The sequence below is a fragment of the Rhamphochromis sp. 'chilingali' genome, assembly GCF_963969265.1.
Source record: "Rhamphochromis sp. 'chilingali' genome assembly, chromosome: 8".
Lineage (NCBI taxonomy): Eukaryota > Metazoa > Chordata > Actinopteri > Cichliformes > Cichlidae > Rhamphochromis > Rhamphochromis sp. 'chilingali'.
Window position 1 is genome coordinate 25,241,887 of NC_137935.1, and position 15,255 is coordinate 25,257,141.

Genomic DNA, 15,255 nt, shown 5'->3' on the forward strand with positions numbered 1-15,255 from the left:
GATACCGGAAGGTCATTTCAATTGCTGAAAAAGCAAATAAAAATATCCAAAGATACATAAAGAAATTTTTTTTTTTAAAAAAAGTTAAAAGAAAAGAAAAAAATATGCATGGCATTTTTCGCATTTTTATTTTATTTTCAGTACTGGTTAATTGTGTCTTATACCTTTTAAAATTTCTCTACATGAGTCATTCTGAGAGCTGAAAATTACACTTACTCATCCGTGCTTTCTGTTCCACTCTGGATGGGCATGACCTGCAGTGGGTGATGACAAGGTTGAAAGCCTAGACTGTAAACAAAAGATCTGTCATATACACTATATTGTTGGAACGATTTGGTAAGGCTATTATAGACAACATTATTGTCAGATGTGTTATAGTTTCACATAAAAGATCTGCCTTTGGTGTTAAAGTTGAACGTGTTCTTTGGGGTTTTATGTAAAAAACAAACAAACAAACAAACAAACAAAAAACCAGTCAGTTTTTCTTCATTCACTTCCTTTAGGGGCCGCCATAGCAGCACATTTATCTTCATCTCACCCTATCACTAGCATCTTCTTTTGTTACACCAACCCTCCTTCACTGCATCCACTTAAGTGCTTCAGGTGAGGTTCCTTTAAAAAGAATGTTTATTACATTTAAAACTCTACCTGCCCAGTCTTTTTCATATATAGCAGAACTACTGCATTTGCCCTCTCTGATCATGTGGGTAATCTTTTCCTAAACTTGCGCCCATTATTTTTGGCTCTTGTTTTTCTAAAGTATGTATGGAAGTGTGTATGCAGGAATAAAAATAGGACCGTTTATTTGACTGTGTGTTTGTATATTTTGACATGTACACTTAGTACAAGTTATGAGCCAACGTATCTTCTCTGTGGTCTCTTTTCTTTGATCGTCATATATATATAGTTTGAGGACTGACTTATGTGGCTGAGGGAGAGGTCACAGGAAGAAAATCATTGCTGACCGAGAGATGCAGGCCACAGATGTTGTTCACCATGATTTTCTTCTTAAAAATAAAATTATAACTTTTACTAGTAGTGGTACATAACAACTGGTTCTTTAACCTATCCAAAAGGTTAGAGTAATAAAGCACTTTAAAAGGACTGGTCTATTTCCCAGCATGCCAAGTATATCATGTACTGAACACTAAGAAAACCAAAGAGCTCATTGTTGACTTCAGGAGACACAGCACCGACTTGGCCCCCCTTTACATCAACGGGGAGTGTGTGCAGAGGGTCCACACCTTCCGGTTCCTTGGTGTCCTCATCTCTGCTGACATCTCCTGGACAGACATCATCTCAGCGGTCGTCAAGAAGGCCCAACAGCGACTGCACTTCCTGAGAGTCCTCAGGAAGTACAAGCTGAACTCCAACCTGCTGCTGACCTTCTACTGCTCGTCCATTGAGAGCCTGCTAACCTACTGCATCACGGTATGGTACGCAGCTGCACCAAGGCGGATAGAGTGAGGCTTCAGAGTGTAGTCAAGACAGCACAAAAGATCATCGGCTGCCCTCTCCCCTCCCTGATGGACATTTATTCCTCCCGCTGCCTCAGCAGAGCAGCAAACATTATCAAGGACAGCTCCCACCCTGGTTTCAATATGTTCAGCCTGCTTCCCTCAGGGAAGCGCTACAGGTGCATCAACACAAAAACCCACAGACTCAAAAACAGTTTCTTCCCCAAAGCCATAACCACCCTGAACTCACACATGCACCGATTACACATCCCCCCCCAATTTTTTTTCTTTCCACTTCCTCTATGGACCACCGCTGTGCAATGCCAATTCTATGTGCAATAACTCAACTGTATATACACAACACTATTTATTACATATTACTTTTTTTTATAAAAACCGGCTTGTTTATTTGTACATTTTATATATATATATATATATATATATATATATATATATATATATATATATATATATATCTTTTTCCCTATGTTAATACTGTCCATATGTATATAGCGTAGGAGATGCTCTGTATCTCATTGTACAACTGTATAGTGACAATAAGGGCATTCTATTCTATGTGGAGAATTGCAAAATGTTTTTTTTAAAGTGGTTCTGTGCCACTGTCAAGGTTCAAGATCTTAATTATTTTTAGCTGATGAGCAAATGCAACTTTGAACGTACATAATCAATAATTACATAGAAAATCTTGGGCCAAACTGTGTGTACAGTAGGGGCTCAGGAGCTCAGTACCAAACACCCCAAGCACAATGGTCAGATATTTACACTGATCAGTCGTAACACGATGTGCCTAATGTTGTGTTGGTCCCCCTTTCGATGCCAAAATAACTCTGACCCATTGAGGCATGGACTCAACTAGACCCCTGAAGGTGTGCTATGGTATTTGGCACCAAAATGTTAGCAATAGGTCATTTTTGTTCTGCAAGATGCTAGGTGGGGCCTTCATAGACCAGACAGTTGTCCAGCACATCAAACAGATGCTTGATTGAATTGAGATTTGGGGAATTTGGAGGTCAAGTCAACACCTCAAACTCATGCTCCTCAAATCATTCTGCTGTGTGGCATGGCTCATTATCCTGTTGAAAGAGCCCATAGCTATCTGGGAATACTGTTTCCAAGCCACCTCCATTCCATTGCTCTGTGCTCCAGTTCTGATGGTCAAGCGCCCATTGTTGGTACTTTTGGGGGTCAGCATGGGCAGCCTTTAAAGTCTGAGGTTATTAAACACCATATGCAACAAACAGCAACCGACTGTGTATTCTGAAACCTTTCCATCAAAATTAGCATTAACATTTTTTGGCAATGTGAGCAACAGCAACTCATCTATTGGATCTGACCACACAGGGCAGCCTTCATTTACCACGCAGATCAATTAACCATGACCACCCATGACCCTGTTGCTGGTTCACCATGGACCACTGCAGACCAGTAATGCCCCACAAGAGCTGAAGTTTTGGAGATCGACTGACCCAGTCATCTAGCCATCACAATATGGCCCTTTGACAGACTCGCTCAAATCCTTACGCTCGTCCATTTTTCCTGCCCCCAACACATCGAGTTTGAGGACAAGATGTTAATTTGCTCCCTAATATAACCCACCCACCATCAGGTGCTATGATGGAGATTTAATCACTGTTATTTACTTCACCTGTGGTCATAATGTTATTCCTGATCAGTGTAAATGTCACCATCTTTATAAAGTGATCTTCAGTGATTCTCTTATCAAATTAACTGAGAAATCTAAAAAAAATGAAAAAGCAACAATTAGTAACTTAGGCATTTTAGTTTGAGGAATTTCTAATATCTATAATTTAAGTGGTTTACAATAGAAACATCTGAAATAGGTCATTTAAAATAAATCCCTCTGGCCAAATACAGTACACAATGGCTGAGAAATGCATGGTTAAATCAGTCCTCACTTTAATTGGTATTTTATACCATTTATAACAAAAGGAAACTTGTTTTGTTTAAAGGAGGAAACTACATTAGTAGAGAAATCCCCAAACCAAACAGATTTCACAATAGGAAAAAAGTCAGAAGTACAACTCTAATGCATTTAGTTTAAAGCAAAGCAGAAAACATGGATCAATCGTATTGGTCTCAAATACACAATAACATAAAAATTAACCCAACGACTTCCTGTGATGATAATGAACATGAGCAAGGCATTACTTAACATAGAACACAACTTTCAAACGATTACCCATCCAGCACAGAATTTTGATGCATTTTCCAAAACCGGTTACAAAGTTCCAAAATGGTACCTCTGAAATGTCTCGGGTAAACAGGCTTTAAAAAAGACAAAGAAATTAAACACAAGACAAAAAGATCACAAGGACACAATAAACTTTCCCTTCACAGAAGCCGTGATACTGAATGGAAACCATACTATTCTTAAAAAAAGCAATCATATCCCTAAAAACACTGCTGTCTTAAGAAAATAGTAGATAAAAATATTCTCTGCATTTTACAACAAAGGAGGTACAGGGAGCATTGACGAGTTAGTTCAGCGGCAACACGACTACTCTGCTGCTTTCTCCTCCTCTTCAGCCTTGGCGTCCTTTTCGTCTGCGGCTGCGGCCTGCTGGAGAACGGAGAAAACACACTTTTATTTTGTTCTGTTTTGCGACAGTGTAAATGTCACGTGGCGCTCACAAAAGAGGGAAACTTAGAATACCTCATCAGCTTTGGCCTCTCCATTTTCTGCTGGCACCTCTTCCTTTTCTGCCTGAGGTTCTTCTTTTTTCTCCTCTGTCTTGGTTGCCTCTTTCACCTTTTTGGTCTTGGGGGGTGCCTGTGGTGTCATTAACAAACCAAGCATCATGAACCTGCTGTGCATTTTATGTGGTTATAGCGGACGTGTGCAATGGTAAGATTTGGCTTTTACCTTTGTCTTTTCTGGCTGGGGTTTTGGTTGCGTCTCTTTCTGTAACACACAATGATGTTCCAAAATTACAAACACAGCAATGAGAAAATACACAGATTAATCTGTCAAGGCCGTTGCTGAGCTTTGTAGACTTACCTCTGATAACCTCTGAGACTTTCTCCTTGGCTGAAGAAAAAACAAAGAAAAACAAAACAAAACAAAACACAGAAGGCCACATTAATTCAGTTAAGCACTCCGGAAGAGAAGCCCCCCCCACGCATTTATGATGGGAAAAAACAAACAAACATGTTACTCAATGAGAGGTGCTACAATGACACAATGAGCCCACAAAGGGAAGTAGGAACTTCCAGCATGTGTTTCAGACATGCCATTTTATTTACATACCACCAAATCACAACAGGACACCTAAGGATTCTTTATACTGTAATGTAAAGATGTTGCAATAATAGAGAAAACCCCAACAATCAGACAATCCCCAATTTCCAAGCACTTGATGACAGTGGGAATGAAAAACTCCCTTTTAACAGGAAGAAACCTCGACAGAAAGGCTAAAGGAGGGGTGGGGCCATCTGCCGTGACTGGTTCGAGGTTACAGGACAGGGGACAAAGACACACTGTGGATATAATTGCACTCTGTATGCTCTTCATTATTTGTCCTTTAAGGGAGCAAAGATGAAACTTTGCATTATGGGAGTTTGTTTTGATTCATGCTGCAAATTTAGCATTAGCAATATCTATATTGCTATTATTTAGGTTTATAATCAGTAAGGAAGCTGGATAAATATTAATTGCCAACTTAAGGAGAAGGGGTGGAATTAAACAAGTGTGCACTTCTTCCTGCTCCTATTCAATATGTATACTGAATCAGCATAGGTGGAGCATTATCAGAGTGTAATTTGCTTTATTCTGTATAGTATTTTTTTGTCCTTCCTTTTTTCCCTAAATGAAATAAATTGAACGAATAGTTTACTGTTTTAGGGTATTAGAAACACTAAACTCTTTACCTGTGCACTCATTTAAGACAAACCAGGTAAACAAGAACAATTTGGGCTGCACAAACTCAATGTAACTTGCACTTTAAAACCCATCCAATTTACGATCGGTCTCAAAACTCCGATTAAGACTGGGATGCACTGAGCTGGCTATGAAGCATCAATCTTATTCTGGGTATCAGCATTAGTTTTGAATTTATTAGTGGAAATACTAACCTCTGCACTTGCATCTGCATCAGTGGTAGCCTGAAAAAGACAAGAGAGTGAGGGGGGAAGAAACATAATGAGCCAAAACCAACAACCATTCATGAGTGAGCTAAAGTGGGTGTGTAACGCAAAGAGGTGGGGATGGTGGGGGGGATGGGCACTTCTCCTTCCCTTCAAGTCACAAAGAAATTATGCAATCTGTACGTGGGGAGGATCACGTTTTTGAGCTGACTCAAAGGATCTGGCGGGTGCCAGTTTATTTCCCACAGAGCAACAGCAGCTCCGTGGACACAACAAATAAGGAGTGGACTCGCTCCGCCTGCTGTCACTGTTTATATCACCAGTGTGACTAAACTGAAAAAATAAGACCATCCTCCATTACTAACAGAGCTCCGCTTGACATCAAAACGGCCAGATGTGTCGCTGTGCTGTCGAGGATCCATCAACTGCCATTAACGAGCCTAACCAGAGAGAGGGGGAGAAGGGACTGCACACCTCAGGAGTGACGCGCACCAGCCTTCCAGTGCGCGCACACTCGCCTGAGGTCAAAATCTCCGCCAAATTTGGCCACAAATGCGGCTAAAAAACGCGACACGTGACCGAAGGTGCAGCTGGTACCTGAAACGGCACGCGTGCAACCCAGAGCACAAGTAAATAAATAAATTAATAAGGAGGCAATTACGAAAGAAATTTCCTCGAAATGCCAACCTGTGCGCCTCGACGGTGGTTACACCCCTTTGTTTCAGCGCACAGTTGGTGATTATTAAAACTCAGCCGGGCACACATTTTACAAAACAGAAGCTTTAAACTGGACTGGGGGAAGAGAGCGAAAAAAGCAGTGCTAAGTAAAAAGGCGCCACTTCCCTGTATCAGCCGAGTGAGACAAGACAGACCTGAGCGCAGGAAAAGGTGGACTCCACGGCACGCACATGGACACGCCGTAGCGTGTTGCATTGCTCCTGCATACGTGTATTAACACCACAAAACAACTGCTACAGTTTCTTAAAACGCTATTTCTGTATCATGCCGACCCAAACGTAAAGCACACATTTTCTTTCCACTTACTTTCTTCCTTCCCATTGTTGCTTAGGTTGCACGGCAGGAATTTAAAAAAAAAAAGGGAACACTGCCTTTCTTTTAACAGTTACACAAACAAAAGGAGGACTTGTTGTTGTTTTGTCAGCCCAGCTACCTCTGCCTACACCTCCACCAGCTGCAGTCTGTAACTTAACATAAACGTCCGAGCAGTACCAGAACTAGCTCAAACCGGATTGGATCCCCCTCTCGGTATATTTTATCCCTTATCCTACCAACCTACCAGGAAGACAGAGCCCCCGCCCACTGCTTCCTGTGATTGGCTTTGAGGATGAGGCAGCATATTTTTGAAACACAACATCTTCACCTGTGTGGGCAGGACAGTGTGCCAATCAGTCAATCCAGGCCTTATCTAACTTTATAACCGCTTATAACCTGCTCGCAGGGTGTATTAGTTGTGTGTGTACGTGTAGGGTTTGAATAATGCATGGCAAATGGTGAGTTTGAGATATAGTTTACATAAACAAAGAAGAATATAAAAATAAATAAATAGATCCTGCATTTCCCCCATTTTCCTATCCAGTCATTTATTATAGAGGACGCCATATATATGCACGTTACATTATTTTTAGTGTTTAAAGAGAGTCGTAATTACTAACAGCATGTCCCGTCTTTAGTGGGATAATTATTAAAGTCAGTGCACCGAGCAGTCCAGTCGCTCAACAGCTGCAACAAGGAGGAGGCTGAGTGGAGGAGAAAGGAAACAAACATGGCGGCCGGTTATGCATGGCTCCTGGTGCTTGGCTCGGTTTTTCTCTGCAATCTTATGAAAATCCTTCTGCCGACCATATCTTCCTTCGTGAGTAGGAGTTATTGTTTGCATATATGGTTGTTGTTAAAGTTGTTTGAATGCCGGTATATTATTATCTGTGTCCTCGTCGGACACACGGTGGATTGTTGTTGACTAGCTTAGCCGTCTGTCAAGCTAACTTATAGCTGCTGTACCTCCTCAGTTATAGCAGAGCTACAACCAGAGGGTGGGGTTTCACCGAGAATCCAGTAGTTGCTGCATTTAACTGGGATTCCTTTTCCTCCTTTATCGCCAAATGTCCTGCTTTAATGTTAAGAAACTGTTTACAGCTTAGCTTTACGGCTAAAGATTGTTTGTAGCTCGAAAGGTTGCCTCATGGAAATCCTCATGGAAAGTGTTAAACTGACATTCGTAGGTGCTGATTAGACTGCCTAATAGGGACTACTACTGTAATTATAAAAAATTTCAATCAGGCCCAGGCTGATCAGTGATAGTATTTTTCCCCCTTCTTCAAGCTCTCAAAGATGGTGCAGAAAGATGCTGAGCAGGAGAGTGAGATGAGGGCTGAAATCCAAGAGATGAAGAAGGAGCAGTCCTCCATTAGCATGATGGATGAGTTTGCTAGATATGCCAGACTGGAGCGCAAAATCAACAAGACAACAGACAAGCTGAAAACACATGGTGAGATTTAAAAGTGCCTACTGACATTCAGAGGATAGATGGTGTGACAGGAGCCTCAAAATGAAGTTTACTGCAACAGAGTGATGAGCTCTAAAAAGTTAAAACGAATTGCTTTTTCTTTATGGAACACAGCAGAAAATATGTAGTAGGTACTCTGAAAGGGCATATATTATGTCTTCCACAGATGTGAATGTCTATTAATGTAGATTTACATGTTATAAATTATCAGTCAGAAGACATATTTGGGGGATTTTAGAGGTAAGTAACTGTTTTTGGCCCCATAGCCTCAGGATTAGCATCCACTTCTGTCACACCAACCCTCTGCATGTGTTCCTTCACTGAATCCATCAGTCTTCTCTGTGGTCTTCCACTTTTCATCCTGCCTGGCAACTCCATATTAAACATAATTTCATCCAGCATATCCACTCAGCTTCCTCTGCACATGTCTAAAACCTTGTCTAAACCATGTTAGCTTGCCTCTAACCATATCTCCAGACTGCAGACCTGTCAATCTTGGTCACTCCCATCTTCAGTTCTGCCACCACCAGCTTGAGCTCCCGTCTTTTTGTCAGCACCACCGTCTCCAAACAATACATCATAGCAGATCTTACTCCCATCTTATGAACCTTCCCTTTCACTCTTGTTGCTATCCTTCTGTCACATATCACCCCTGACACTTGTCTCCATCCACTCCAACCTGCCTGCCCTCTTCTCTTCACCTCTCTTGTTCATTCTCTCTTGTTTTGGTTGGTTGACCCCAGACAATCTGGTAAAGAAACACTGTCTATTCTGTGTGATAACTTACTTAGCAATACAAAGGCTGCTAAAGACTGTTTCTTTGCTGACCTATTCCAAAACCTGCACATTGTCAATTTTAAATTATTGTACAATCAGCATTACACCCAGGCTCTTCTCTATTTTGATTTTATTCTGACCGCACTGTCTTGTGATTCTCAAAGTGTTGACTCTAGTCTTCACCTGATTCTTGAATAAAAAGTAATAGTGCTGTCTGTTTACATTTAAGCAAAGATTTACTTTGTGTAATGTTGGTATTAACAAAGACCATATAAAGAATGGACTAATACTTTCCCTGTTACCCTGTGACTGGTTAAAAAAAGGAATTTATCCTGGTTTCAGTTCCCTGGACATGGGATGGTCAAATAATAAAGTGAAACAAAATGACAGTTCCGTCTGATTTAAAGGAACTGGCAGTATCACTACAAAATAAAGAAAAATTAATATGTTGAGACTAACAGTTGCATATTTCTTGTCTATTGTAGTCAAATCAAGAACCGCTCAACAAGCCAAAATGAAGTGGGTTGTGAGCATTGTTTTTTACATACTGCAGGTAGGTGGAGGTTTCGAGTAGAAGCATGAATGTATTTTAATTTAGTTGTGAGTCTATAGCACTGGCCAAAACCTCCAGATAATAGTTTTTTGGTAGCTGAATCAGCTTATTTGCCGTTATTGACAGTATATGTCTGTTTTTGTGTTTTTGTTGTTTTGTTTTGTTTTTTCTTGTCAGGCTGCGCTGATGATTTCATTGATATGGAAGTATTACTCTGATCCAGTGACTGTGGTACCAAGTAGATGGATTGCTCCCGTGGAGCGCCTCGTGGCTTTCCCAACAGGAGTGGCAGGTTTGTGTTAGATAGCATAGCCTGTAGTATACACTGAATGCACACAAGCTGCACATCCTTGATGTGACTCTCCTGTTCTACCACATTCCAAAGCTGCACTATTGAGCTGAGATTTGGTGACCGTGGAGGCCATTTGAGTACAGCGAACTCACTGTCATGTTTAAAAAAAGTTTGAGATGATTTGTGACATGGCATTTTATTCTGTTGGAAACAGCCATTAAAAGATGGGTATAGTGTGCTTGATCCCTGAAATACTCAGACCAACACATCTGACACTAACCATGTCGCATTCAGAGACACTTAAATCAGCTTTCATTCCAATTCTGGTTCCCATTTTGAACTTTAGCATGTCATGTTTCACGTAGCTTCATGCCTAAATTCATGGAGTTGTTGCCATGTGATTAGCTGAATAGATAATTGTGTTGAGGAGCAGTTGAATAGGTATACCTAATCAAGTGGATGGTAAATCCATAACAGCTTCATTATTAATAAAACAAACAAACAAAATTACACATAGCTTATAGTTTAATAGAAATCATGATGATTTTATTATCCACTGATAATAAAACCTAATTCATTTCACTTCAGTGCAGGTATTCTGCAATATGTAGATTTTATACAATATGATGCATGTAGTGTATCAATATGTGCTGTTCTTTTCCGCCTGGAGTCAAGCTCCATCAATGAGCTGTTTGTTTTGTTGTTTTTCTTTTTCAGGTGGAGTAGGAATCACATGCTGGTTGGTGGTTTGCAACAAAGTAGTTACTCTGGCTCTGAATGCTGTCAGCTAGAGTGTTTCCTAATCCTGTGTTCAACAGTTTCCTTTGATGACGAACGCTGCAGTTTTTGTTTTGTCGTTTTCAGTCAGCTGTTCCTAGCAAAGAACGTTAAAATAATGCAGTGCATTTTGGTGATCTCGAATTGCAGCAGAAGTTTACTATAAAAAGTGTTATCATTGTTATCATTGTTTTATAATTATGTGGTTATTTGATTGTGTGTATATTGCTTTGAAACAGTGGTATGGAAATGTGGAAATTAATTTTTAATAAAAAGAAGAAAAAAAAAAAGATGTGTTTTGTTATTTTACCTTTACCTGGGAATGAGCCAACCAAAGCAAATTGGGCAGTAAAACATTACTGTAATGAAATAACGACTGAAATAAAGAGTCTGGAGTAGAAAAACATTAGTTTACAGGCTGTTAATACGTTTCAGAAAGTCATACTGTGTGTGTTATGATGCAGAAAGGAGTTTCTCTATGGTAGCTGCATAATAATCATATGATGAGCTAGCCTGCACTTTCCTTTCAATTGCACTTTATTCAGTCTAAGAGCTGTGTGCTCCACCTCCATCAGTTTTCTCATCTGGTAGATGAAGCTCAGGAATTCTACTGAGGATCTCCACCTCAGAGCTTTCCTGTGGGCTCAAGTCCTCAGTGCTGTATGCTGGTCTTCCACAGTGCAGGTTCTCTGTGGTCTGTTTGAAGGTGTAGCTGCTTCTGATTCTGGGGAATCTGCTTTCTTTTCTCTTCGGTGCTGCTCGATTCAGACACCTCTCTAAAGTAAAGGCCATTGTGCTTTCGTGCTGTGTTTGTCGCGTCTCTTCCTGCACCTGAGGGGCTTCTCCGTTATTTTCATTTTCTGGGCTCTCATCTGAACAGATGTCTGAAAACTGATGTTTTACTATGGATTCAGGTCCATTGAGCGCCCGTGTGGGTTCTGGTTCCTCCTTTTCTTTGATACAATCTTCTTCATTTAGAGGCTCTGGACTGTTGTCTGAACTCCTGATGTCACTGCAATCTGAAAGCAAATATTTCAATTTGAAAAATACTGAATAACCTGACAAAATGCCAAAACAACTTATGCCTCTGTTACTACGATTTCAACCGTTCTTTTTTCCCCCCTTTTACAGTGTTTGGTTTCTTGATTGTATATTGTTAGAGAATTGTCACTTTGTTAGGATTGAGTAACTTACTTGCAGATATCTTTGCATCGTCTTGGTGATTCTCTTTTAAAGACAAATGAGCAGGACCCTTTCTCTCTAGACGTTTTATAACTGAAAACTTCTGCGCTGGACCGTAACGACCCTGAAACAAGAGAAAGATTTTAAATTGGTTTGCTGATAAAATAATTTAAAAATGATAAAAGACAGGTATGTGAGAAGGTTGTTCTGTTTTTGAGTAACTGAACCATATACCCAGTTCACAGAGCTCTCCTGCTGCTCCAGTCTCTGAACATGCTCTGAATATTCATTCTCCAAAAGACTTGCAGGGCCAATGGGGAGCAGGCCTAATCCATCTGTTTGAACCATCTTGTTTTCCCTGCCTAAAAATCAAAACCACTCAGACAGCCAATCAAGCATGAGCAAGCTGCGATAAGGCAGATTGTTTTTTTGTTTTGTTTTTTTACCTCTATTGCTCGACCCGTTCTGGAATCGGTGGGAGTAAATGTTACGTTTTCCCATTTCCCGCTCTCTGTACTGTATGAGTAAAAAACATACCGCACACCGATCATCAGTCAGCGCCTTTAAATTGTTTACATATTTTTTTATATATATATTTATTTATTGAAAAATGACAAGTGAGTTTAACTAGTAACACCCAAGCATAAGACCTTGTGTTTCTACAGTTGATCATTGGCTATTTTTCTAATCAAGACTTTTTCACTTTTTCTTCTCCCAGACTTATATGGCGACAGGGGGAGGTGCCTCAGAATGACCACACACATCTCTTTCAGCTTACCGCTAGTTCTCTGGTGAGCTGATATACTTGCTGTTGCAGGTGGATGGATATTTTTCTCGCCTCTTTCATCTTTCTTTGCTCTGTGACTATTTGCCGCTTGAATGAAGCTTGGCACAACTCAAAATTCTTCTCCATGTCCTAGAATAGAGTGAAGAGACAATAAAGAAGCAAATGTTTAATGTAAAACATATTTTTTTAGGATGCTATATCGTCCACCATCATTCTACTCTCTGCTCCTTCGTACCAGTATCTTCTTGTCCTTCTCCTCCAGCTCAGCAGAGGCTTTGGCCAGCCTCAGGGTGAGCTCCTCCCGCTCCAGCAGGTTGTGATCCTGGCTGAGCAGCTGCAGGTGCTGGAGAGCTTCCCTTGTGTGCAACATTTTGTCTTCTGTGCTCCTCAGCTGCCTTGCTAGGTTGTCACGGCAGGTGCGGGTCTCACGGAGCAAATGCTGAAGAGCTCTGGCCTCGTTTTTGTGCTTGGTTTCAATCTGTGAACAGATATGGTCAATATTATGACAATAACAGAAACACTGATGTTATTTGTGAGAGGGACGTATACAGGCACTATAAAGAGAAAGATGAGGAAAAATAGCAGTATTTTGTACACATACAGTTAATTGATAACATGAATCTGAAAAGCAAGAGAGACTAGTGGCAGAAACCACAAACCCACCTGTGCAATACTGTTCTCTGAGTCTTGGAAGTGCTGCAGTGCCACCATGTGGCGATGTTGCACGTTCTTCAGGAGTTTGTTCTCCGCCCTGGACTCACACAGCTGCTGCTGCAGACTCCACACCTTGTTCTCAAGCTCCCTGATGCGCTTCAGGCTTGGCTTTGGAGTCTCCAGGGACCTGATTGGAGGCAAGCTAACCATATAGCAGTTTGTAGTAGGGTTTGTCTTTTGCATGCTGCCCCCATGAGCTTTATTACCTGAAGAGGAAGGACACCCCCAAACACTTTACTCATGGTAGAGGGAATTGTATATAAAATATTTAGATATTGAGATGTTTGAGATATGAAAACTACCAAATACAAGTCTTCTAGACCGCTTTGATCCTTGCCACTGAAATGATGGGATGGCATCTGCTTTGTCTTCACACACAGAGGTGTATTGTGGATCATCAGAGCTACTGTATGATCCGGAGGGACTGGACCATATAGAGGTGTCAGAGCTGCTGGTCATACCTTCATCCTGCTTCTCGTGGGCAACAGCCTTCTGCATCATCAGGCCCTGCTACCTCCCACTCACGAATCCTCTTTACCTGAGAGAAAAAGCACAGTTCAAAGCCAGACTGGCATGAATAAGAATTTACACGAGGTAAAATAAATAATGCACCAGCCATAACGGTAATAAACCAACCTAAGTTGCTTCTATGCGTGGCTATCTTCTCAAACTCTCTCTGTTTCAGGCTGTAATGTTTAGCAGGGTAAACTATAGTTTGTTTATATACGAACTCGTTCACTATTCGTTGCTGGGGCTTTTTATTTATTTATTATTTTTTGTAGATGTACGTCCACGGTTGCCATGGTACCCAGCCGGTAAAGAAACAAAATAAAAAGAAAACAATAAAGTGACGGTAACTAGAAAAAAAACTGAGCAAAAAACAAAATAAACAAAAAAGACCATTGTAGTCCTGCATGTAGAGGAGATTATTTTAAAATAAATGTTCAATGTCCTTAATTTCTTATGAAAGGGAATGTAGACCACTCACGAAGAAGAAAAAAAAAAACTGTTCAAGGACTCTAACAGGGTTATTGAGTATGAGACTTTGTTATTTGCCTACTCGAGCTGGCTCCATTCTTACAATGAAACTAAAGTTTAGAAAATGAAAACTTCATGTGGAAAAACTGAACAGAATGTAATTTAGAAAGGATTTCACACTGAAAGGTACAGGTTGGCGGATCGAGCCAAATATCGATGACATCAATACCGACGCTGGTAGTGGTTCACTAGCATGATAGGATCGATACTTTCTTTCTATCCTCTGAGTTCAGTATTGCACTGAACTGTCTTAAATTACTGCAGTTTTTTATGAAAAACTATACCTCAAACATTATAAAAAAATGTCTGACTGACTGTCAAGTCTATTTTATTTATAGCCTATAGCCCATCTGCAAAAACCCCACACATCTCCAAAAACCCCATGAAACACGGAATTGTTGGTTTATTGTGTTTACTAATATTTGTGTAAAATATCAATGATAGTGATCACAGTGTCATTAAAATGTGTTTAAGAATTTGCAATCTGATGATGATTATTCTCATAAATCAGCATATACTGATCTTGGTATCGACAATACTAGCCCTTTATTTACTTGGTATTGGATCGATACCAAAATTTGCAGTACCGCCTGTAATCTTTCAAACATCTCAAACATCTCTTACGAATCAGTTTTTGGTTATATTGGTTATATAGCCTTTAATGCAGGCAAAATTCTCACTGACATTAAAAATGTCTTTGTCAAGAGAGATCTGATAGAGGGAAGCAAAAATCGCAACAGATATAACATCACAGCTCCAATAAGATATTTTAATAATTTTTAGGATTAACATGTAGGTAAAGTAACACAGAGTCATAAAGATTACTTGCAAAAACACAATTTCTTTATTTTATGTATGATCCCTTTGTAAAAACATTTTCACCACAATATCTTTACCAATATAAGCAAAGGTGTCACGCAAAGAAAACATACAGAAACATCGGAATACAGTTTTTGGCAGCCGATCACTTTTTGGCACAACATCGGGTTTGAAAACCTGTCAGCCTATAGTGCTGGTCAGTGCTATTTC

The 15,255-nt window shown here is 40.2% G+C and overlaps 4 protein-coding genes across 4 annotated transcripts; 1 reads left to right on the forward strand and 3 right to left on the reverse strand.

Moving 5' to 3' along the window:
- Positions 1–3,373: 3,373 nt before the first annotated feature.
- LOC308401123 (uncharacterized protein) lies at positions 3,374–6,839 on the reverse strand. The gene is made up of 6 exons (XM_080889214.1): positions 6,627–6,839; positions 5,571–5,600; positions 4,498–4,527; positions 4,363–4,401; positions 4,153–4,269; positions 3,374–4,059 (listed from the first exon to the last, which is right to left on the reverse strand). Exons 1-6 carry the CDS (start codon positions 6,639–6,641, stop codon positions 3,997–3,999), a joined length of 294 nt encoding a protein of 97 aa, XP_080745340.1. The 5' UTR covers positions 6,642–6,839; the 3' UTR covers positions 3,374–3,996.
- A 215-nt stretch (positions 6,840–7,054) lies between these two features.
- get1 (guided entry of tail-anchored proteins factor 1) lies at positions 7,055–10,808 on the forward strand. Its single transcript, XM_080889213.1, has 5 exons — positions 7,055–7,455; positions 7,923–8,088; positions 9,369–9,436; positions 9,614–9,728; positions 10,446–10,808. Exons 1-5 carry the CDS (start codon positions 7,366–7,368, stop codon positions 10,517–10,519), a joined length of 513 nt encoding a protein of 170 aa, XP_080745339.1. The 5' UTR covers positions 7,055–7,365; the 3' UTR covers positions 10,520–10,808.
- Positions 10,809–10,901: 93 nt separating this feature from the next.
- LOC308401121 (uncharacterized protein) lies at positions 10,902–12,039 on the reverse strand. The gene is made up of 3 exons (XM_080889212.1): positions 11,922–12,039; positions 11,700–11,811; positions 10,902–11,524 (listed from the first exon to the last, which is right to left on the reverse strand). The coding sequence occupies exons 1-3, from the start codon at positions 12,033–12,035 to the stop codon at positions 11,052–11,054; spliced, it is 699 nt and encodes a 232-aa protein (XP_080745338.1). The 5' UTR covers positions 12,036–12,039; the 3' UTR covers positions 10,902–11,051.
- Positions 12,040–12,056: 17 nt separating this feature from the next.
- LOC308401581 (lebercilin-like protein) lies at positions 12,057–13,338 on the reverse strand (the record flags this gene model as incomplete). The annotated part of the gene is made up of 4 exons (XM_080889855.1): positions 12,057–12,203; positions 12,466–12,603; positions 12,710–12,952; positions 13,138–13,338. The coding sequence occupies 4 exons, from the start codon at positions 13,336–13,338 to the stop codon at positions 12,057–12,059; spliced, it is 729 nt and encodes a 242-aa protein (XP_080745981.1).
- Between the last annotated feature and the right edge of the window lie 1,917 nt (positions 13,339–15,255).